Consider the following 25,043-nt stretch of genomic DNA (forward strand, 5'->3'; position numbering starts at 1 on the left):
CTGCTCTATTTGGGGCCTGCACCTGTTTAAACCAATGTGTGAGAAAAGAAACCCCAAAGGTCACCTAGCTCATTATCGAGTGTGAAAGAGACATTCATTTGTAGCAAAGGAAGTTGATCATTATGAGTCAAAACGACTTACTAGATATTCGTACTGATCTAGAAGTAGTGATGGAATATCTCTCCAAGTTGCCGAAACATCTGAAGCATTGCTGGAGATCCGCCAAATTCATACCAGATTTTCAGTAATTTACACAAGTCACTTCCCCAAATGTCTGATACAGGAAAGAGATCCGAGCCTCATTGTGCTGCCTTCTGAGATATCAAGATAAGAGAAATTTCATGTAAGTAACTAAGAAATGTGGTATTCTGTCTTACTTTAAATATATTTTCAGCTGCATCCCCCTCCCCTTTCCCCACCTCTCCTCTCCTCTCTGTCTTCTTTTTAGTGTTTTTCTTAATTTGAGGTTTTCTGTAAACCAAGGCTGTGTCTGAATATTTACAATGAGAGTGCCAATAAGGGGAATGACAGGCAGCTAGAAGATACATGACAAACTGGGATATCTTTTCATGTCCTACTTATTTATATGAAGCATAAACACACAGATACTGTAGGTACAGTAGGTACGCTTCCATGTCACAATAGCAGCAGAGTCTTACTAGTCACAAATATTACTGACCTTATGGTGTTCATCCTCCTCAGGAGTTACAGCACTTACCATCAGTACACCTATTGCTGATACTTGCAGTGGTGCTAATTACTTAACTTCTATCAAAACTTTAATGTACAAATTAAGAACAAGAGGAATATTATTTTATTATGTATGGCGTTGCATGGAAATTTCACTGCTTGCAGCCTATTCCTCATCGATTTTGATACAAAAGGAGGCACCCATGAGGTAGAAAGCACGTTTTCTCAATTTTAGGGCAGTTGCAAGGGTTAAGGTGTTCTGATGAGCTGGACAGGAGATTATACTCCACCCCTATAAGTACTTAGAATCGGGTGGCAACATTAAAGTTGGATATTCTTGCACTGAGACCGGAGAGCAAGTGCATGCACAAAACTGAACGAAAACCACAATGTGATGTGAAAGCCCCTTTGCTCTGTTAAACCCCGTAGGCCGAGTTTACATCAGCGCTCAGCCTTTCCGTTTTCCTGCTCCATTATAGGAGCAGGAGAACGGAAAGGACAGCTTTGGCACACATCTGAGCAGAACAGAGCCTATGGGCCCCGTAGACTATAATGGGGTCCGTAAGATTACCACTCAGAGGTAGATTTTTGAAGCGGAGAAAAAAGTCCTACATGCGTTCGGCTCAGTTAAGTGCCGAGTCCGTCCTTTTCATTCTCCTGCTCCTACAACGTAGCAGGAAAACGGAGAGGCTGAACGCTAATGTGAACTCAGCCTTAGATGCTACAGTCACTATTTCAGAAGTGGATGGCTCCAATTAGAGAAGATGCAGTGTAACTGCACTGTAAACACATGATGCTAATGCTGCATGAATGGATCACCTGAGAGGCCCAGGAATGCTGATAAAAGGTGCGGACAGGCTGCAGCTGCCGAGCATACGGAGAAGTTCTAGTGGGGGGCTGAAGCAAAATTATTTTACCGGGGCTTTCCATCACACCAAATGCAGAATGATTATGAAAGTTACCAGGACAATGCGACATCTTCTGTAGTGTTGAGCGCGAATATTCGAATATCGAATTTTGTTAGCGTATATCGTCACTTCGTTAATTCGCGGATATTTCGAATATTCGTTTTTTGTTTTTTTTGTTATATTTTTTTTTCCCCTAAAGTTGTTCTTACCTGTCCTTAGTATTCCTGACTTCCTGGCTGCTCCAGTCAGTGCCTGTTGCCGCTTCTGACGACTTCCGCGCTCATGCAGCGTCCCCATCACGTACTGTCGGATTTGAGAATTACGTTGAAATCGCAATTCAATTAATACAAGTTATAATAATCGAATTGCGATTTCAACTTGGACCTGGTTTACTATGTTTAGCTTGATAGAATTAGCGAATATGACGAATGTATTCGTCATATTCCTCTAAACGAAGATAACAAAGTATTCTCCATCTTCGTTTTAGCTCCATATTCGTCAACTTCGCTAATTCTAGCAATCAAATAGGAAAGTTGACTATAGAGACAGCTAAGTATAGAGTAAGTATAGAGACAGCTGTTTTTAATTCGCTATGCGATTATATTATTATTATTTTTTTTATAAATAGAATAATTATAATAATTATCAAGTATTATAATTATTCAATTTTTTTTTTAAAAAGCAGTAATATAATCGCATAGCGAATTAAACACAGCTGTCACTATAGTCAACTTTAATATTTAATTGCTAGAATTAGCGAAGTTGATGAATATGGAGCTAAAACGAAGATGGAGAATACTTTGTTATCTTCGTTTTGAGGAATATGACGAATACATTTGTCATATTCGTCATCTTCGCTAATTCTAGATATCAAACCAATAGGAAAGTAGCCTTAAGTTAAAATCGCAATCGCGATTATTTAAATCGCATAATAATCGCAATAACTAAAATAATGACGAATATTCGATTTCGACGAATATTAAACGAATATTCTATTGAATATTTGCAAATTTCATCGAAATCGAATATGGCACCTGCCGCTCATCCCTAATCTTCTGTCTCGTCTTAATATGGTGATGGCTTATCCAGGCACAGTACTGTAGTAGGTGGACTGGACATAGACCCAACAGGGACATTTCCTGGTGGGATGATGCTCAGGTGCCTGCCCAGGCCTTTCTCACTGCCGCTGGCCAAGAACATATTGATTTTAGGGTCTCAGTCATCATTTTTTTTTTTTTTCAGGGCAATTTTCTATGATTGCATTTTACTCATATTGGGCTTAATTTTTTTTTTCCGATTGATCTTTAAAAAAATATTCAGCAGCTTTGTCATAAAGGGTTAACTTCTGTCTTACTGTGGGATTTTTTTTTTTACTTTGTGCTGGTCAGCTAATAGCCTTAATCGCTAAGTTCTAATAGCTTTAATTTAATTTAAGACACATTCTTATCAGTAAGATTAGAACTGAGCTATAATGAGTGTTTGTAAGGTCAGAGATCAGAGATAGGGAGCCGTCAGCTGAGATGCTTGATGAAACACAGTAAAATCACAGAGCATGCTACTAGAGAACCTCAAGGCTGTGCAGAGAAAGGGGCTCCAAATTTTTAGTAAAGACCAAAAAAATCTTTTAGCTCAAAATTAGTACAATGCAATAATAAATAAAAAAAATCCCCCAAAGGTGTCCATAGCCTTAAACTTCCCAATCAGTTACACTGATGTCAGGCAGAGATGCGATGATGAAGAGAAGTACCATGATGATATGAAATATAGATGGTAGACACAGTGGCATACTTACAATAGAGGTAGACCATGTGGCGGGGGCCAAGGGGAGGGGGGCCCAGTCCTGAACACCTTCTCTTACCAACTGAACACTGTATTTTCATGCAGTCACCACAAGGTGGAGCTCAGTGCAAATATATTATTACATCTTCCATTGCTGACAATGGTTTGCATGTAACTGTATGAATTCCTATGCTTTGAGCTCCCCCTAGTGGTGGCTTCCGGCAGACACTTTTATAACACACTGTATTAGGGAAATGGTAGACATAGATCTGTATACGGGAGATTCATTAACGTACTCATCAGTGTGGTCTAAGTACACTGAGAAATATGGTGTTCAGATTGAGCGTCCTATTTATGAATCACTTGTACAACTCTTAGAGGTCGAATAAAGTGGGTAAGGCTGAGGATGACTTTTTTTTATATAACAATTTTATCTGGGGAGTTGCTCTTTGCACGCAGCTTTTCCCAGGAGTGATTGACCCGCATATTGGAAAACTGGGGGGGGGGGGGGGGGGGCTAGGGTACTAAGTATTACTATGGGGCCCCATGAGATCTGTGTATTCCCCTGGGTGGAGATATTTGAGATTGATATCATGAAGTTTTGCACCCAATGTACAAGGTGTACATATGAAGAATCAAGGTCATAGTGAGGTGTGGATATGGCAAACATTGTACCTACGTAGGCTCAGGATAATAAATATAATTTCCGCAGGTTTCTCCATTAATGCACGTATAGCATCAATTGGCTGTTAGGGACCATTTATGGTTATAACTAGAGATGAGCGAATTTCTCAAAAATTCGATTTGGCCCGTTCGCCAAATTTTCGGAAAAAATTTGGTTCTATCTGAATTTATTTGTGGCGAATCGTGTTAAAAAATTTATATTTCCTGGCTGCAGAGAGCATTTATAGTGGTGTGAAACACTGTGCCTTTCAGGAACACGCATAGGGAGTCTGCTGTGGTAGTGAAACAATACTGTCAGTCACTATGACATGTAGAATACAGGTGTCGCTCTTAGAATCACTGCACACTTCACTTATTTGGGTAGTCACGGGGCCAAAACTGACCAAATAACTCGTGTGAACTCAGCCTTACAGATCAATGTTAGCGTCAGGTATAAAGCACCGTGCAGAGGCCCAAGATTCTACTATAGCGTAAAAGAGCGCACTCCATTTACACCAATTCACTGATTCCACATAGATTTCTACAAAACCTGTTCTATTAAACGCTTATACAAGTAAAGCCCCCCGACAGAGTGGAGAGGGTGTCAGCAGTAAGTTTGTGTTGATGTCACTGATTATTTTGCCCTTCCTCTGATCCGTCATTACAATAACCCCCAAAAAAATGGATCCTGTCTGTGGAGCATCCGCCAAAAAAAACAGGAGTGGATCCAAAACAGAGATGGCACGTGAATGGAATATTTGCATGTCTTCTGTGTTTTGTACCCACTCCTGCTGTTGGCTACCAAATCATAGGCCAATTCTGATGCCAAATAGGGACCATGTCATGCAGGCCTTACAGCTGTTACATAGACAGGATCAGTTGTGCGGCTCATTTTTCCTTCCTTCTGACAGATCAGAAGAAGGCTCTAATAAATCACATGAAGGACATGAAGCAATGGAATGATGTTGTTCCGTAGTCCTGGTGACTGACAAATAACATGGCCTCCTCAAAGGGCCTGAGCAAACAGTGTGTGTCTTGCATGAGCTGCCACTGGCTGACATCGAAGTTACACAGGGGAGTACTCCTATCCTCTTGGATCATCAGGAAATCATTTATGGCATTTCTCTGTTCATATAGTTAGTCCAACATATAGAGAGTGGAATTCCAATGGGTGGAAGCATCGCATATCAGCTGCTGTAGCTCAAGGAGGGTGTGCTTTGCAGTGTATGAGTTGCTGAAGTGCATGCAAAGTGTTCTGGTCATTTTTAGGATGTCTTGCAGATGGGTGGAAGACTTCAGGAACCACTTGACAACCAGATTGAACACGTTTGCCATGCAGGGTGCATGGCTCAGCCCTCTTTGACGCAGCGCCGACACCATATTCTTCCCGTGTTCACCATTGTTCCGATTTTGAGTTGTTGCGGAGAAAGCCAGGATTCAATTTCTTGATGAAGGACACAGAGTAGTTCCTCCCCTGTGTGACTCCATTTGCCCAGGCAAACGAGGTGCAGAACAGCGTGACACCTCCGTGCCCTGCACATGTGTTATGCTGGAGGGGCACTGTGAATTGTCCCTGCAGTGAAGGCTGAGGACACTGTGGAGGAAGAGGAGGCAGAGGCGGACATTGTCGCAGGACTAACAGCGTGAAAACATGGAGGCGGAAGCGGCGTCACCTGGCCAAGTTGCTGGTGTGGCTGTGCAGGAACCACATTCACCCAGTGGGCCGTAAAGGACTTGTATTGACCCTGACTGTAGATACAGCTCCACACATCGGCGCTGCCGTACACTTTGGCAGACACCGTCAGGCTCAAGGATTGGGCCACCTTCTGTTCTACATGTGTGTGCAGGGCTGGTACTGCCTTTTTGGCAAAGAAATGACTGCTTGGGACTCTCCGCCTTGGCTCGGCACAAGCCATCAGTTCTCTGAAAGATGCAGAGTCCACCACTTGAAAAGGGGGGACAGCAGTACCAGCAACTCTGCCAGGAGCACATTCAGCTTCTGCACCTTTGGATGAGTGCACACATACTGTTGTCTCTTGGCAATCGCTTCGGTGATTGATTGCTGGCGGAATGACTGACGAGTAGTAGGTGGAGGAGCAGGAGCATCAGGACCAGCAGACGATGGAAACGACAGACAGCTCCCTTCGGCTGAGGTGGTGGAGCCTTGACTGCCTGAAATCGGGTGCGTGCCACTGGGTGATGCAGCGGTTGATGCGGCAGGCTGGACCACCACATCGGAGCCATGGTTCTCCCAGGCCACTTTATAGTGACGCTGCATATGTTGACACAGGGCCGTGGTGCCAACATTGGCACCCTGGCCACGCTTCACCTTCTGCCCACAGATTCTACAAATGGACATGTTCACTTCTTTTGGCAGCTTAACAAAAAACTGCCACACCGCCAAGTAGGTGATTTTACACCCAACACTCTGCACTGACTGACTGCTACCGCCGCTGCATCCATGAAGCCCTGCACCGGTACTTTCCAGGCAGGTAGGCTTCTGCGAAGCGGTTGGTCGACCCCGGGCACGTTTGGCTCCTCATCTTCCACTGCTGCCACCCTGACACTTACCGGCCACGCAAGCGACTTGCTGGCTCTGCCGCTGCCTCACGGAAAGCTGCCACCCTCTTCTCCTTATGATGATAAAGCCCCTAATTCACCCAGCTCCCAAGTGCGATCAGCTACATCATCATCATCGAGAATTGTCTGCACGTCACTGATGTCCTTCTCAACGGCCTCTGGGTCAGGAGCTTGACTGCTCGCAACACCTGCTCCTACACCACTCTCCTCATCACTACTTGCCCGCCTACCGTAGAAAGCGGCAAATGTCTCCTCCACATCTTTGCTGGCCAGTAGCTGCTGACTGTCCTCTAGTAGCTCGTCCTCGCTGTATAGTGGAGCTGAGCCCACAGCATATAATACTTTTCTGGCTGAGGGAACAGAAAAGGACAGAGGCAGGTTGAGGTCAGGTGGGGGCACAGGGCCTGCTCCCGGGCCATGCCAACTAAGGGTTGTGTCTGACGAACCCACCGACTCTTGACTGGGGGTGTCTGATGTCACTTAGGACGAAGTAGATGACCGAGCTCAGGCCTCTCGCTGTGACCCCTGCTGCCACACCCCCCTGACCCCTGCTGCGACCTGTGCCTGCACCAGAAACAGTTAGGCCTCTGCCCCTCCCCTGTTCAGGGTCTGGCACTTCTCTGTCTGACATACTGTTAGATTAAATAAATTAAAGGAAATTAAAACACCCCAAAAAAGTCAGTAATTTCCTCACTTCACCACACAATGGCAAATAAGCCCCTTTTTTTCTACTAATACACGCCAAAAAGGGCTTTAGAACATATAACTGCACCGCTGAACAGCAAATGTATATATTTTTTTTGCCACTAATACACGCCCAAAAGGGCTGTCATTTTCTCACTTCACCACACAACAGCTAATTCTTTTTTTTGTGCCACTAATACACGCCAAAAAGTGCTTTAGAACATATAACTGCACCGCTTAACGGCAACTAATATATATTTTTGTGCCACTAATACACGCCCAAAAGGGCTGTCATTTTCTCACTTCACCACACAACGGCTAATAAGTCCTTTTTCCCACTAATACAAGACAAAAAATGCTTTAGAACATATAACTGCACCGCACAAGGGCAAATAAGACGTAGAAATATTTCCTTGTAATAAACCCTGGTAATGCCTGTATCAAACAGCACTTGCACCCCAATAACAAGAACGATTTGCTGGAATTACAGAGCTGTATAATGGCAATTTGGATCCGCAGTCAGTGCAGCAAGGTGTGATAGGATTGTTCCTATTACCCAGGCTGTAACCTCCCCGACTGAACCCTGTTCTACACAAATGCTGTGGAATGATTCCTCCCTATCCTTTCCCTGCACTTGTAAATCGTTTCTTCAGCACAATGAAGTCTTTCCTAGCACTGTCCCAAGCGCCTGCTGATGTCTCTCCCTGCACTAAGTACACTGAAAAATGGCTGAACCCAAGATGGCTGAGGCTATTTATAGGGCTGTGACATCACAGGGCTGGCTGGCTGCTGATTGGCTGCATGCATGGCATTGTGGGTGATCCCTCACTCCCAGAGTTCCTTGCTCCATGTCCTCACACGTTCAGCAGTCATTTTAGGAAAAAATGCAATTCATTACCACGAAGCGTGAGGAAATTTGGATTCGGTGTGAATCAAATTTTTCCTGAAATTCGGATCGAATTCCACTTCATTAACTTTGATTCGCTCATCTCTAGTTATAACTTTGCATGTTTTGGTTATTACTTAAAAGTTATCGGCTGATTGGCTTTGCTGTCACCGCAGTCGGTTTAGATTAATGGAGATCTTTCACTTATTCAGTACCCTGAGGACTCGGCTGAACATTTCCTGCTCCGTTGTAACACACTGTACCTAACTCTGAGCAATTAAGGCTACTTTCACACTTGCGCTTGTAATTCCAGCATTTAGATTAGGCGGAGGATATCAATACCGGAATTAAACTGATCCGTTTTGATTTTACACATCAGGATACATCCGTTCCGTTAGGATGCGGTTGTGTGAAATCAAAACGGAAAATAACAGATCCGTTGCTAAATTCATTGAAAAGTCAATGGTTGACGGATCCATTTTTTTAGGCTCCTAAAAAAAACGGATCCGTCACCATTGACTTACATTGTTTTCAGGGGTGGATCCGTCTTTTTCCATTTTTATGACCGGACACAAAACCACAGTTTGCAAAACGGAAGACATCCTGATGCATCCTGAACGGATTTCTTTCCATTCAGAATGCGTGAGGACTAAATGGAAACCTTTTTTTTCCTCCGGTATTGAGATCCTCTGCCGGATCTCAATACTGGAAAAACACAACGCAAGTGTAAAAGTCGCCTAAACCACCAGCGAGAAAAAGAACATTATCCGGAACTGCTGTGCATGGCCTGAGGGGAGGAGCCTCAATAAGTGGGAGGAGCCTGGGCACTAGAATAACAGAGGCACTTTGTATATACACTGCTCAAAAAAATAAAGGGAACACTTAAACAACACAATGTAACTCCAAGTCAATCACAATTCTGTGAAATCAAACTGTCCACTTAGGAAGCAACACTGAGTGACAATCAATTTCACATGCTGTTATGCAAATGGGATAGACAACAGGTGGAAATTATAGGCAATTAGCAAGACACCCCCAATAAAGGAGTGGTTCTGCAGGTGGTCACCACAGACCACTTCTCAGTTCCTATGCTTCCTGGCTGATGTTTTGGTCACTTTTGAATGCTGGCGGTGCTTTCACTCTAGTGGTAGCATGAGACGGAGTCTACAACCCACACAAGTGGCTCAGGTAGTGCAGCTTATCCAGGATGGCACATCAATGCGAGCTGTGGCAAGAAGGTTTGCTGTGTCTGTCAGCGTAGTGTCCAGAGCATGGAGGCGCTACCACGAGACAGGCCAGTACATCAGGAGACGTGGAGGAGGCCGTAGGAGGGCAACAACCCAGCAGCAGGACCGCTACCTCCGCCTTTGTGCAAGGAGGAACAGGAGGAGCACTGCCAGAGCCCTGCAAAATGACCTCCAGCAGGCCACAAATGTGCATGTGTCTGCTCAAACGGTCAGAAACAGACTCCATGAGGGTGATATAAGGGCCCGACGTCCACAGGTGGGGGTTGTGCTTACAGCCCAACACCGTGCAGGACGTTTGGCATTAGCCAGAGAACACCAAGATTGGCAAATTCGCCACTGGCGCCCTGTGCTCCTCACAGATGAAAGCAGGTTCACACTGAGCACATGTTACAGATGTGACAGAGTCTTGAGATGCCGTGGAGAACGTTCTGCTGCCTGCAACATCCTCCAGCATGACCGGTTTGGCATTGGGTCAGTAATGGTGTGGGGTGGCATTTCTTTGGAGGGCCGAACAGCCCTCCATGTGCTCGCCAGAGGTAGCCTGGCTGCCATTAGGTACCGAGATGAGATCCTCAGACCCCTTGTGAGACCATATGCTGGTGCAGTTGGCCCTTGGTTCCTCCTAATGCAAGACAATGCTAGACCTCATGTGGCTGGAGTGTGTCAGCAGTTCCTGCAAGACGAAGGCATTGATGCTATGGACTGGCCCGCCCGTTCCCCAGACTTGAATCCAATTGAGCACATCTGGGACATCATGTCTCGCTCTATCCACCAACGTCACGTTGCACCACAGACTGTCCAGGAGTTGGCAGATGCTTTAGTCCAGGTCTGGGAGGAGATCCCTCAGGAGACCGTCCGCCACCCCATCAGGAGCATGCACAGGCGTTGTAGGGAGGTCATACAGGCACGTGGAGGCCACACACACTACTGAGCCTCATTTTGACTTGTTTTAAGGACATTACATGAAAGTTGGATCAGCCTGTAGTGTGTTTTTCCACTTTAATTTTGAGTGTGACTCCAAATCCAGACCTCTATGGGTTGAAAAATTTGATTTCCATTTTTTAATTTTTGTGTGATTTTGTTGTCAGCACATTCAACTATGTAAAGAACAAAGTATTTCAGAAGAATATTTAATTAATTCAGATCTAGGATGTGTTATTTTTGTGTTCCCTTTATTTTTTTGAGCAGTGTATATATATATGCACAGTTCTAGCAAGGTTTTCATATTTTCTGTGTTTTATGACTTTGTCAAAGGGGTTGTGCTGTCATTAAATGTTATTTTTTTATATTGAGCTTAAAAAATCTATTTTTTTAATTTACTTTCTGTTACAGAAATGCTCCAGTTGGAAGACATTCTCTTTAGCTCAATATAATGGCAACCGTTATTGTTTCATCTGTATTAGCAATGTTCACGTCCATCTACTGAGGTGGTCGGTCATGCTCAGTTCTGTCCTTCAACTGTCACCAGCCATATCTACTGTTAGAAGCTGTGACACTTACAGGGAGAGAGCTGCTGCGGCAAGGACACACTCATGAGGAAGGGCACACCCCATGGGCTGCAGTAGAATAGGCACACCATTTTAAAAAGGACACACCTAGTAAGAAAGGCCAAATTCCCCTGAGAATGGACACTCCCTTTGAGCTGCCAGCCTTAAGAGAATCCAGCAGAGCAATTTGAGCAATAGAGGGGAACTCTGGATCCATGTGAGGTCCAGGGCTGGTTCTAGCTTTGTTAGAAATAGATTGTCATGTCCTAGATGATGTCTGATTTTAATTTTTACGCTAATCACGGGATATCCCCTTTAATCTTCAGAACTGGTAGGAGATGTGTCCATGATTTGGTCTGAATACGTTTAGTGACCATCTAACAGAAGAGAATGGCGGGTGGAAAGCCGATCTTTCTTCTCATCGTCTTTCAAGGTAACATAATCCCAATATTTCAATGTAAGAAGATAGAATGAAACATTGTAACTAGTGATGAGCGAAGTTATGAAAGATTCGATTGGGCTGCTTCGTCGAATTTCATAAAGAAATGGCATTTGTGAAGAATTACTTTGCCATGAAGTGCATTCCTTTGTATGTAGCGGACTCAAAGACGGGGAACGGCGATCATGCCGCCCCCCCCCCGTCATTAAACCCCTCAGACGCTGCATTCATCACGGCATTTGATGCTACATTTCAGGGTTTAATCCGCTAAACAAAAAAATAACATACTCACCTTATCTATTTTCTTGTGGAGAGGCAGTTGCGGCCATCTTGATTGAAGACACCAGGCAAGATTTTGTCATCACGCTGGCCGGGCGCAGTGACCTTATCACCGATGATGTCACCGTGCCTGGCCAGTGCATTGGCGTGGTTATGTCACACGAGATTTTGAGCAGTATCTTCAATCACGATGGCCGCTACAGCTCTCTGCGAGCAAATGTATGGTTTTTTGGGTTTTTTTTAGCTGCCATTTCAGGAAAAATAGATTAGTTACCATGAAGCGCTAGGAAATTTGGCTTTGTGGCCAATCAAATTTTTCTTGAAATTCCGATCGAAGTCAATTCATTTGACTTCAATTTGCTCAGCACTAATTGTGACTCCAGCCTCTTGTCCTGCTGATTGTTTCCAGGCTTCTATCTGGGTTCTGTGTGTCAGGAGTGGACGTTCCCTTCTATAATTACTGCTCTGAACGGCTCCTGCGTGGAGATTCCTTGTACATATCATCCTGCCAATACCTCAGGGACGTCCAGCACTGTATGGTACTTATACAAGTATATGCATAGAGATCCAGAGATCCTAAACACCAGGGACTCATCTTCAGTAAAGGCGGATTACAGAGACCGGACCTCACTGGTACCAGGAGAGAATAGCTGCACCCTGAGGATAGACCCTGTGAGAGGAGAAGATGATGAAGAATATTATCCAGGGATCACAGAAGATATTAATATCAATGCAAATAAGAAATATTCTACAACAGTTTCTCTCTATGTCACAGGTAATTATGTAAATGATAATATTTGTTTGTATGGAGCAGGAATAGAAACAAACCCTGTGTGGTCGGATCGTACAACCACATTGTCCTCCGTCTGTCCTCTACTTCTTGCTAAACTTCTAAATATATAGAGGTAGTGTGCTGGTAAAATATAGGGCCCTCTGCAGGTTGTGTGTGGTACTGCTGGGGTGCTCACCAAAGTTATAGATTTGATTAGGCACTATCAATAACCAGGCAGAAATAACACAACTCGAGCAGACGTTCCCTCGGAGAGGGTTGCAAACTCAGTCTAAAACAAGGTTCAAAGCTTAATGGTTTACTGTAGAAATTGGGGGCACCATACCTATAACACATTACTGCTGCGGTTACCATTTCTCATACTCATGGACCTGTGGGGCTGCTTTCTACATAAAGGTTCAGTTAGGACCTACTGCTTCAGATCAGTTCTCAGGACCCCCTGCATGTCTTCTGAACCAGTGACACTCCACCAAACCCTCTTTTGCTTAGGTCAACATCAGTGAACTCACGCTCCTGGGACCTCAGACTCAACTCAGACTCATACAGGCTGCAACCAGGACATCACTTGTCAGCCTCCTATCAGTGTAGCTACAACATACATGACCATTTGGCGGGAGATGCCCCTTTTTTTCAGCGCTATTAGAAGATCCGCCTCAATTACATGTTCTTGGTGCAGCCATCCTATTCTTAGCAGCATTACACTGCACATCTGTTTCAGCAGTACAAACACAACACATAATATAGAATCTGAAGAGAGATTTTGTACTCGCTCTACCCCAAAAAGCAGTATACTGGAAAAAATACAGTATAAGGGGGATTTTGGAAATACAATATTGATGACCTATCCTCAGGTTATCCACATTTGATCGGTAGGGGTCCAACTCTCTAGTCCCTCCATTGATCGGCCGTTTGAAGAGGCCGTGGTGCTCAGGTGAGCGCTGTTGCCTCCTCACAGTTTACTAAGCACAGCATGTACATTGTATAGTGGCTATGGTTGGTACTGCAGTTCTGCCCCATTGACTGTAATGTGACTGAGCTGGAATTATGACATGTGGCCGATGAATGTGACGGGCCATCCTCTCTTTAAACATCTGATAGGAGAGTCTTCGGGGAGTTGGACCCCCATCGACCATATATTGACCTTTCCTAAGGATAGATTGTCAATATGTTATTCCTGGAAAATCGATGCTCATATTTTGTAGGGATATTTTGTAATAGCTCTGCCCACTTTCAGCTTGGCAGAGCCCAAATTTTCTACGACTGCCTCTGAAAATCAGGGACATTTTTGCCATATTTGGGACAGTTGGCAACCTCCTATAGGATAACTGAAAAGTCAGAGTATGTGGTGGTTTGTAGTCTATCACCAGAGAGACACATAGTCCTCTATAGGGGCTTCAGAAAAATAAATGCAAAAGTGAAGTTGGTTAATTCTTTTCTTTAAAAATCCAATGAAACAAACAAAATGGAGTTAAACACGGATCCTCAAATTTTTAAGGACTATTTTGATTGACCATATGCTTCAGTAGTCAGTTTTCCTGTGGCAGGGGAGGAGGGGGGGGGGGTGCAGAAAAGAGCTCCTCATATCCCAGCTTCCTAAACATGTGCCAGGGTGGGAAAGATATTAATGTTAACTGCGTTCATATCTGAGTTTCACATTTCTTGTGGCTTCAGGCTGTAAGCTCAGTGTTAGGTGTTAATGATTTCCAATGGTAACCCCTTTTTGCGTTTTTTCCCACTAACAATGCTTATCCCCAACCTACAACAAATGTAGAACACAAGGCATCCCCACAGAAGTGAATGGAGTGGTCACAATGTGCACCACCGCTCCATTCTTATGGAATAGGAGATGTGTTGTTATTGTGATAACTCTTTAAAAGGGGTTTTCAGAGTCTATGAAAGTAAAAAAAAAAAAACACTGCAGTTACTTATTATATGACAGACTAAAGCTTAATGAGAACCTTACTGCATTTTTGATAAGGTATAGCTTGGCTAATTTCTCCCATGTAGCTCCTTTTTTTCTGCTTGTACACTTTCTGGCTGTGTGAGTGTCATTAGTGATGAAAGCAGCCCTTCTGTGCATCTACTTACCTACTGTATCTCCCAGCAATGCTGCTCCATGTCCAGCACTCCTCTTTCTCTCATACTTCATCACCTACTACAACAACTCAGTCAGCTGATCCCACCCACTAAACCCATTACATCCTCATTCATAGTCCAAAAATTGTCCTTTATTTGGGGAAGTTTATACACACATAGTAGTATTGAAAAAAACAAGGGCTTGTTCTGAACAAGCGGTCCAAAAATTATATCTTTTTGTGAACAGCAGCAGTCAGTTTGAAACTTAATGGACAAGACAGAAGGGGTGAAATGGGAAGCTTTGTAGGGGTAGTACTAGAAGCAGTAGTAGCCGCAGTAGTAACAGCACAGTATAGAATCTGACAGACAAGGCAGGAGATGTGAGGCTGTGTAGAGGTAGTAGTAATGGTAGAAGTAGAGTCAACAGTAGTGCAGTGTGCCAGCAGGACACTGTGTAAGGGGTTAAAAATTTATTTTTATGTGAATCCCATTTTAAAGGCTGTGGTTAACCAGCCCACTTAGTTATAGCTGTTAGGAATGGCTTCTCCACTCTCCCCATAGAAACGGTTGTTAATGCTAATACAGTATAGTAAAAGGCTGTGAAAAGAGAATCACCTGAGAGCATTCCTGGGAGAATAACCAGCCAGCTTGGGAGACAAACCAGCCTCTGAGGAAGAAAATGAGGATACATTGTGGATGCAAACCAGCCTTCTGAGAGGATGTGCGGCAACAACATTTGTGAAGAGAGCTTGGGTGAATCTTATGGACCCCCCAAGAAAATTTGTCAGATAGAGATAAGGCTTCAGGAGCCTGGACATACTTTGGAGACAAACTGTTGATTTTCTAAACCTGCAGTGGGAAAATTTGTACTGCTGCATTTTGAGGAGAGAATTAAAGGGATATAGAGAGACCTTGGCTTGGACACAGAGAGAGATGAATAACACTACACTCAGCAGCAAATGCATTGCTACAGTACCACATTATCTTGCACTGCTCTGGGACCCTTCCTTGAACTCCAAAAATCCACCACAATGAAGGGCACCTGAACCACCACCAGACAGGAGAATCCCAATACCAGAGTGTGCCCCCGAAGGGATGAAAAGGTGTGCCCTTCCCATCACTGCATGGCCCCAGGGAGCACCAGATTGTGGACTGCCATCAGTAGCAATACAGTATAGAACAGGATGAACAGTCAGGCAGTGGCAGCAACGGCATAACTAATAACTAGCATCAACCGGAGGTGTGTGAAATTCCTCACAGATCAATGTCTAATTCATTTTCACAAATGTAATGTTTTCCATACTTGTGGAGGAAGATTATGCACTACAACCACCCACATTCTCAATTGCAAATGACATGGCACAGGTCTTTTTTTTCTTTACCCTGCCCATTGTCACCCTCTGATTTAACATACAGTACAGACCAAAAGTTTGGACACACCTTCTCATTCAAAGAGTTTTCTTTATTTTCATGACTATGAAGGCATCAAAATTATGAATTAACACATGTGGAATTATATACATAACAAACAAGTGTGAAACAACTGAAAATATGTCATATTCTAGGATCTTCAAAGTAGCCACCTTTTGCTTTGATTACTGCTTTGCACACTCTTGGCATTCTCTTGATGAGCTTCAAGAGGTAGTCCCCTGAAATGGTCTTCCAACAGTCTTGAAGGAGTTCCCAGAGATGCTTAGCACTTGTTGGCCCTTTTGCCTTCACTCTGCGGTCCAGCTCACCCCAAACCATCTCGATTGGGTTCAGGTCCGGTGACTGTGGAGGCCAGGTCATCTGGCGCAGCACCCCATCACTCTCCTTCATGGTCAAATAGCCCTTACTTTCAAAGTTTTCCCAATTTTTCGGCTGACTGACTGACTTCATTTCTTAAAGTAATGATGGCCACTCGTTTTTCTTTACTTAGCTGCTTTTTTCTTGCCATAATACAAATTCTAACAGTCTATTCAGTAGGACTATCAGCTGTGTATCCACCTGACTTCATCTCAACGCGACTGATGGTCCCAACCCCATTTATAAGGCAAGAAATCCCACTTATTAAACCTGACAGGGCACACCTGGGAAGTGAAAACCATTTCAGGGGAATACCTCTTGAAGCTCATCAAGAGAATGCCAAGAGTGTGCAAAGCAGTAATCAAAGCAAAAGGTGGCTACTTTGAAGAACCTAGAATATGAGATATTTTCAGTTGTTTCACACTTGTTTGTTATGTATATAACTCCACATGTGTTAATTCATAGTTTTTATGCCTTCAGTGTGAATCTACAATTTTCATAGTCATGAAAATAAAGAAAACTCTTTGAATGAGAAGGTGTGTCCAAACTTTTGGTCTGTACTGTACATATTATTATGAAATCTATTTAAACTGTGAGAAGTCACAGATCTGATTACTAAAAGAGGAAATTTTGTAACAGATTGCTTGGGGAAAAAAAAGTACAATTTCACAACCTCTATGGGGAAAATATGTGTGGCTAGTCACACAGTAAAATATGCTTATTTCTATACTTATTAACAGTAGAAAATGCCTGTCACAAAGTGAAAGTAAGAAGCCTGGGAACACAAGATCACTCATAATGTTGTGCAGACAGCCAATCAGCAAATAGCCAGCCCCTGTGATGCCACAGCCCTTTAAAAGCCTCACCCCGCGTCGTCTCTACCATTGTCCTGTGAGCTGAGCATAGGGAGAGACGTGACAAGCGCTAGGGACAGTGTTGCTAAAAGCTTTTAATTGTGGAATATTGGATAGGGAGTGAGCAGGGACATTGTAGGGACAGTGTAGGGAGATTGTAGGGAGAGTTTTACACACTGTAGGGAGAGCATAGGGAGACTGCAGGGGCTGTAATCTGAAGCTGTCTCCTATGGAAAGGAATCCATACGAGACAGTGAAGTTTGCACCAATCCCTGTATAGGGCACTGAGTTATGTAATTAAACAGTGTCCTCCATGTTTAATAAATAAGCAATACTATTAGGCCTGGATTCTCAAATTGGCGTGTATAAACTTTGTAATTTTACTGGTTTTGGGTGTCCACCTTGTTTATTACATAAGCAATTCTATTAGGCCTTGATTCTCAAATTAGGGTGAATAAGCTGCCTACTTCTACTGTTATTGGGGTGTCCACCTTGTTTAATGGATAAGCAATTTAAGAGATTTAAGAGATAATATATTAATTGATAAGCACAACATGGCTTAAAAGAGCCTTTTTTCCCTCCACTACTTTTTTGGTGCTGCCTCCATGTCCTTCTTTTGTTCCACTAAAGAGTTATTGGGACACAGCTTCTGCAAGGGCGCACATTTATTTTATTTTTTCTTTTACTAAAGACTGCTGTATGCTTTACTTTTGGTTTAGCTAGAGGTTAGCTAGGACTGTTGGCCTGGACGACGATGCACACGTCCATATACTGTATGAAAACTCCCTGTCATACTGATGCACTGTAACTGTTTCACTACCAGAAAGGACTAGCTAGTCAAGTTGCTGCAATGTTCAATGATGTACACCAGGATACACTCTCCCTGCAGGTCGGGATTAGAGATGAGCGAATTTCACAAAAATTAGATTCTGCCAGTTTGCCGGATTTTTTTCCGGACTGAAAAGAGCCTTTATAGTGGTGTAGAACAGTGATGGCCAGTTCGCCGTGTTCGCCCGCGAACACATGTGGGCTGCCATCTTGACTCACAAGACCGGCGATGCACAGGTAATCCCTTACCTGTGCCGCGAGCCGGTCTGAAATCAAATGCGGTCACCGGGAGCAGGCAGTTCCGAGAACAGCCGCCGGGGGCCTTCATCGGGCTGTTCTCGGAACTGCCTGCTCCCGGTGACCGCATTTGTTTCAGACCGGCTCCCGACACAGGCACAGGTAAAGGCTTACCTGTGCATCCCCGGACTTGTAAGTCAAGATGGCAGCCCGCATGTGTTCGCGCGTGAACACTGCGAACTGGCCATCACTGGTGTAGAACACTGTGCCTTTCAGTAACACGCATAGGGAGTCTGCTGTGGTAGTGAAACAATACTGTGAGTCAGTATGACATGGAGATGACAGGCGTCTCTCTTAGAATAACTACACACCACTTATTTTGGCACTTATGGGGCCAAAACTGACCAAATAACTCAATTATGAGCTCAGCCTTACAGGTCAATGTTAGCATCAAGAAGAATCACACTCCTTTTACACCGTCGGGAGCTGATACCACATAGATGTCTACAGAACCTGTTCTGTTAAACGCTTATACAAGTACTACCAAATCATAAGCCAATTCTAATGCAAAATAGGGACCTTGTCATGCAGGCCTTACAGCTGTTAAATAGATAGGATCCGTTGTGCGTCTCATTTTTCGTTCCTTCTGACAGATTAGAAGAAGGGTCAAATAAATGATGATGTTAGCCAGGCCGAAAGGCAAAATAGTGGCCCAGTCATGAAGTGGGGAGGGTAGGAACAGCAAAATAGCACTATGACATAGTGGTGAGGTGGAAGAAGCATCAGGAGACCACAGAGTGGCCCAATGACAGAGTCTGGAGGTGGCAGCAGCATCAGGAGGAGGCCAAAGAGTGGCACAATGACAGTGTGGAGGTAGCAGCAGCAGTATCAGGAGGAGGTCACAGGGTGGCACAATGACAGTGTGGAGGTGGCAGCAGCATCAGCATCAGGAGGAGGCCACAGGGTGGCACAATGACAGTGTGGAGGTGGCAGCAGCATCAGAAGGCCACAGAGTGGCACAATGACAGAGTGTAGAGGTGGCACCAGCAGGAGCATCGAAAGGAGAACACAGAGTGTCACAATGACAGAGTGTGGATGTGGCGGCAGCAGCATCAGGAGGAGGCCACAGGGTGGCACAATGACAGTGTGAAGGTGGCAGTAGCATCAGGATGCCACAGAGTGGCAAGGTGACATAGTGTGGAGGTGGCAGCAGCATCAGGAGACAAAAAAGTGGCAAGGTGAAATAGTGTGGAGGTGGCAGCAGCATCAGGAGACCACAGAGTGGAAAGGTGACATAGTGTGGAAGTGTCAGCAGCATCAGGAGACCACAGAGTGACCTGGTGGCAGAGTGGGGAGGTGGATGGCAATACCAGTACCAGCTGAAGATGGTGGGTGAAAGAAGGAGCACTTGATGTGTGGTATCAGGCAGGTGGCAGCATCAGAATAGTAGCTGAGGCAGGTAGCCAGAAGAAACCAGTCTCTTTTGTCAAAGTGTTGGTGTGGCACCATGAATGATCTAGTCTGATGCATCAGGCATTGGTGGGTGAAAATCCTGGCTGATCCACACCTTATTCATCTTCACAAAAGTCAGTCTCTCCACATTTTGGGTGGACAGGCGAGTTCTTCTTGGGGTAACTATGGCCCCCGCCGTACTAAACACCCGCTCTGATGCCACACTACTGGCCGGGCAGGACAGCTTTTCCAGGGCAATCTCTGCCAGGTGCGGCCACCCATTTCGCTACACATTTCTTGTGCTCCAATATTCTCCTCCTCTTCCTGTCCCCACAGGGCTCATGTGGCCATGAGATCTAGGCGCCACCTCTCCAGTCCCTTGACCAGTCAGATTTACCAGCATCTGTTCCAGGACATAAAGCAGTGGAATAACGTTGTTTATTCCGTAGGCATGGCAACTGACAAATAACATGTCCTCCTCAAATGGCCTGAGCAAACGGCAGGTGTCACGCATGAACTGCCACTGGCTGACATTGAAGTTACACAGAGTAGTACTCCTGTTCACTTGAATCATCAAGAAATTGTTTATGGACTTTCACTGTTCGCATAGTCCGTCCAACATAAGCAGGGTGGAATTCCAATGGGTGGAAACGTCGCATATCCGCCTATGTTGGGGGATGCCGTTCTGCCGCTGCAGCTCAAGGAGGGTGTGCTTTGCGGTGTACAAGTGGCTGAAGTGCATGCAAAGTTGAGTTGTCGCGGAGAAAGCCAAGATTCGATTTCTTTATGAAGGACACGGAGCAGTTCCTCCCCTGTGTGACTCCATTCACCCAGGCAAATGAGGTGCAGAACAGCGTGACACTGCCGTGTCCTGCACATGTAGTATGCTGGTGGGGCACTGTTAATTGTCCCTGCAGTGGTGGCTAAGGACACGATAGAGAATGAGGAGGCAGAGGCGGACATTGTCGCAGGACCAACGGCGTGAGAATGTAGAGTTGCTGGTGTGGCTGTGCAGGAACCACATTCACCAAGTGATCCGTAAAGGACATGTATTGTCCCTGACTATAGTTACAGCTCCACACGTCGGCACTGCCGTGCACTTTGGCAGACACCGACAGGCTGAAGGACTGGCCCACCTTCTTTTCTGTCCACTTTGAAAGGGAGGGACTGCAGCACCAGCAACTTGGACAGATATACATTCTGCGCCGTTGGATGAGTTCACGCATACTGTTGTCTCTTGGCAATTGCTTCGGTGATCGATTGCTGACGGAATGAGGGACAAGGAGTAGGAGGAGGAGCACCTGGACCATCAGATGATGGGAAGGACAGACAACTCACTTCGGCTGAGGTGGTGGAGCTTTGACTGCCTGAAATCGGGTGTGCCTCTAGGTGATGCAGCGGTTGCTGCCGCAGGCTGGACCACCACATCGGAGCCACGGTTCTCCCAGGCCACTTTATGTTGATGCTCCATATGTTGACGCAGGGCCGTGGTGCCAACATTGGCACCCTGGCCACGCTTCACCTTCTGCCCACGGATTCTACAAATGGCCATGGTCACCTCCTCCGGCGGCTTAACAAAAAACTGACACCCCGCCAAATAGGTGATTTTACACCCAACACTCCGCACTGACTGATTTGTACTGCCGCTGCTTCCGTGAACCCCTGTACTACTACTTTCTGGGCAGGCAGGCTCCTGCGAAGTGTGTGGTCTACCCATAGGCGCGCACACAGGGTGTGCCGGGTGTGCCTGGGCACACCCTAATCAAGCCCGCTGGTCGTCGAATACTAATGAGCGCTTCCATTTTGGAAGCACTCATTAGTACCGGAGGACCAGGAAGCGATGAGCGCTATGTACTTACCGCTTTCTGGTCCTCGGCTTTCAGCTGTGCAGGGCTGCGCAAAGCGTGAGGCCCTTTGTGATGTCACGCTGTGAGCGCCAGTTTAGAGCACAGCCGACAGCAGTAGGAAGAGGATCGCAGGCGGCGAGGAGCGGCGGCGTCCAGGAGCAGAGAGTTAAGTGTTTTTTTATTTTATAAAAAATGAGGCTGCCGGGGGCATATGGGGGCTAATGAGGCATATGGGGGCTAATGAGGCATATGGGGGGCTAATAAGTCATATGGGGGCTAATGAGAGGCATATGGGGCGAGAGGCATAATGGGGGTTAATGAGGCATAATGGGGGCTAATGAGAGGCATAATGGGGGCTAATCAGGCATAAGGGCTGATAATGGGGGCTAATGGCATAAAGGCTATATATATATATATATATATACATACATACAGTGCTGCCCATAATTATTCATACCCCTGGCAAATTTTGACTTAAAGTTACTTTTATTCAACCAGCAAGTAATTTTTTGACGGGAAATGACATAGGTGTCTCCCATTAGATAATAAGACGATGTACAAGAGGCATGATTGTGTAAAAAAAACATTTCTCAGCTTTTATTTACATTTGAGCAAAAAGTGTCCAGTCCAAAATTATTTATACCCTTCTCAATAATCGATAGAAAAGCCTTTATTGGCTATTACAGCAATCAAATGCTTCCTATAATTGCAGACCAGCTTTTTGCATGTCTCCACAGGTATTTTTGCCCATTCATCTTTAGCAATGAGCTCCAAATCTTTCAGGTTGGAGGGTTTTCTTGCCATCACCCTGATCTTTAGCTCCCTCCACAGATTCTCAATTGGATTCAAGTCTGGACTCTGGCTGGGCCACTCCAAAACGTTAATGTTGTTGTCTGCTAACCATTTCTTCACCACTTTTGCTGTGTCTTTTGGGTCATTGTCATACTGAAATGTCCACTGGTGCCCAAAGCCAAGTTTCTCTGCAGACTGCCCGATGTCGTTGAGAATCCTCATGTATTGCTCTTTTTTCATGGTGCCGTTTACTGTGATTAGGTTCCCTGGTCCATTGGCTGAAAAACACCCCCAAAGCATTAGGTTCCCACCACCATGTTTGACAGTGGGGATGGTGTTCTTTGGGTTCAAGGCTTCTCCCTTTTTACGCCAAATGAAGGAAACATCATTGTGACCAAACAATTCAATTTTTGTTTCATCTGACCATAACACAGAAGACCAGAAGTCTTCTTCTTTGTCCAGATGAGCTTTTGCAAAGGCCAAGCGAGCTTTTATGTGCCTTATCTGGAGAAGTGGCGTCCTCCTTGGTCTGCATCCGTGGAACCCAGCAGTGTGCAGTGTCCGTTGGATTGTCTGCCTTGAGACATTGCCACCAGCAGAGCACAGATTCACCAGGATGGCCTTGGTGGTGATCCTTGGATTCTTTTTAACCTCTCTAACTATCCTCCTGGCTAGCACGTGTCACTTTTGGGTTCCGACCACATCCTCTGAGATTTTCCACAGTGCGGAACATCTTGTATTTTTTAAAAATACTTTTCACTGTAGCCACTGGAACTTGAAAACATTTAGAAATGGCCTTGTAGCCCTTTCCTGACTTGTGAGCAGCCACAATGCGCAAATAAAAGCTGATAAATGTTTTCTTTCCACAATAATGCCTCTTGTACATCGTCTTATTATCTTTTGGGAGACACCTATGTCATTTCCTGTCAAAAAATTACTTGCTGGTTGAATAAAAGTAACTTTGAGTCAAAATTTGCCAGGCGGATGAATAATTATGGGCAGCACTGTACACACGAGTGCGCTCGCACGGTGTGTGTGTTTGTGCTTTAGGGTGCACACCCTAATGCAATAGGCTAAGCACACCTATGGGTCTACCCCAGGCATGTTTGGCTCCCGACCTCCCACTGCTGCCTCCCTGCTGACTCCCGGCCACGCTAGCAACTTGCTGGCTCCACCGCTGCCTCACGGGCAAGCTGTCACCCTCTTCTCTCGATGATGATGAAGCCCCTATTTATCCCGGCTCCCAAGTGCGATCAGCTACATCATTATCATTGAACACTGTCTGCACGTCACTGATGTCCTCCTCAATGGTCTCTGGGTCAGAAGCATGACCGCTCGCAACACCAGCTCCCACAGAAAAGGACAGAGGCAGGTTGAGGAAAGGTGAGGGCACAGAGCCTGCTCCCGGGCCATGCTAATTAAGTTGTGTCTGACGAACCCACCGACTCTTGGCTGGGGGTGTCTGATGTCACTTGGGACGAAGTGCATGAACGAGTCAACCATTCAAGAACTGCTGGGTTGCTGGTCAAGACACAACTGCTAGATGACACCAGGAGCTCAGGCCTCTCCTGCTGCCACGCCCCCTTACTCTGCTGCGACCTGTGCCTGCGCCAGAAACATTTAGGCCTCTGCCACTCCCCTGTGAAGGGCCTGGCACTTCTCTGTCTGACATACTGTTAGATCAAATAAATAAATCAAATTTCTATTAAAACACCCCAAAAAAGTCTGTAAGTTTTTCGAATCACCACACAACGGTTAATAAGCCCTTTCCCCCCCCCCCACTAATACATGCCAAAATAGGCTTTAGAACATATAACTGCCCTGCTGAACGGCAAATAGGCCTTTATTTTTTCCAATTATACATGCCAAAAAGGGCTTTAGAACATATAACTGCACCACTTAACGGCAAATAATATATATTTTTTTGCCGCTAAAACAAGCCAAAAAGGGCTTTAGAACATATAATTGCAGTGCTGAACCTCCAATATTATATATTTTTGTGCCAGTAATACACGCCAAAAAGTGCTGTAATTTTGTCACTTCACCACACAACGGCTAATAAGCTTTTTCTTCACCACTAATACAAGCCAAAAATGCTTTAGAACATATAACTGCACCGCACAAGGGCAAATAAGATGTAGAAATATTTCCTTGTAATAAACCCTGTTAATGCCTGTATCAAACAGCACTTGCACCCCAATAATAAGAACGGTTTGCTGGAATTACAGAGCTGTATAATGGCAATTTGGATCCGCAGTCAGTGCAGCAAGGTGTAATAGGATTGTTCCTATTACCCAGGCTGTAACCTCCCCTACTGAACCCTTTTCTGCTTCAATACTGTGGAATGATTCCTCCCTATCCTTTCCCTGAACTTCTATACAGCAAAATAACAGTTTTAAAGTCTTTTCTACCACTGTCCCTAGCGCTTGCTGACGTCTCTCCCTGCACTAAGTACACTGGAAAATGGCTGAACCCAAGATGGTTGAGGCTATTTATAGGGCTGTGACATCACAGGGCTGGCTGCTGATTGGCTGCATGCATGGCATTGTGGGTGATCCCTCATTCCCAGAGTTCCATGCTCCATGTCCTAACACGTGCAGCAGCCATTTTAGGAAAAAATGTGATTCGTTACCACGAAGCGTGAGGAAATTCAGATTTGGTGCAACATCATCAACTTTGATTCACTCATCTCTAGTTTTGATATAGCTGATTTAACGGGCTTCGTGACAGATGAATT

General features: G+C 45.0%; 1 protein-coding gene across 3 annotated transcripts in view; it reads left to right on the plus strand.

Annotated features, from left to right (window-relative positions):
- Positions 1–210: 210 nt before the first annotated feature.
- Positions 211–25,043, plus strand: part of LOC120986794 (Schwann cell myelin protein-like) — an 87,238-nt gene continuing 62,405 nt past the window's right edge. For all 3 annotated transcript variants that reach the window (XM_040415499.1, XM_040415500.1, XM_040415501.1), the window contains exons 1-3: positions 211–343; positions 11,251–11,357; positions 12,052–12,417. In XM_040415499.1, coding sequence (XP_040271433.1) covers positions 11,315–11,357; positions 12,052–12,417 — 409 coding nt within the window. In that variant the 5' untranslated portion in view covers positions 211–343; positions 11,251–11,314. The remainder of the gene's footprint in view (positions 344–11,250; positions 11,358–12,051; positions 12,418–25,043) is intronic.

This window comes from Bufo bufo, chromosome 1, assembly GCF_905171765.1.
Source record: "Bufo bufo chromosome 1, aBufBuf1.1, whole genome shotgun sequence".
NCBI lineage: Eukaryota > Metazoa > Chordata > Amphibia > Anura > Bufonidae > Bufo > Bufo bufo.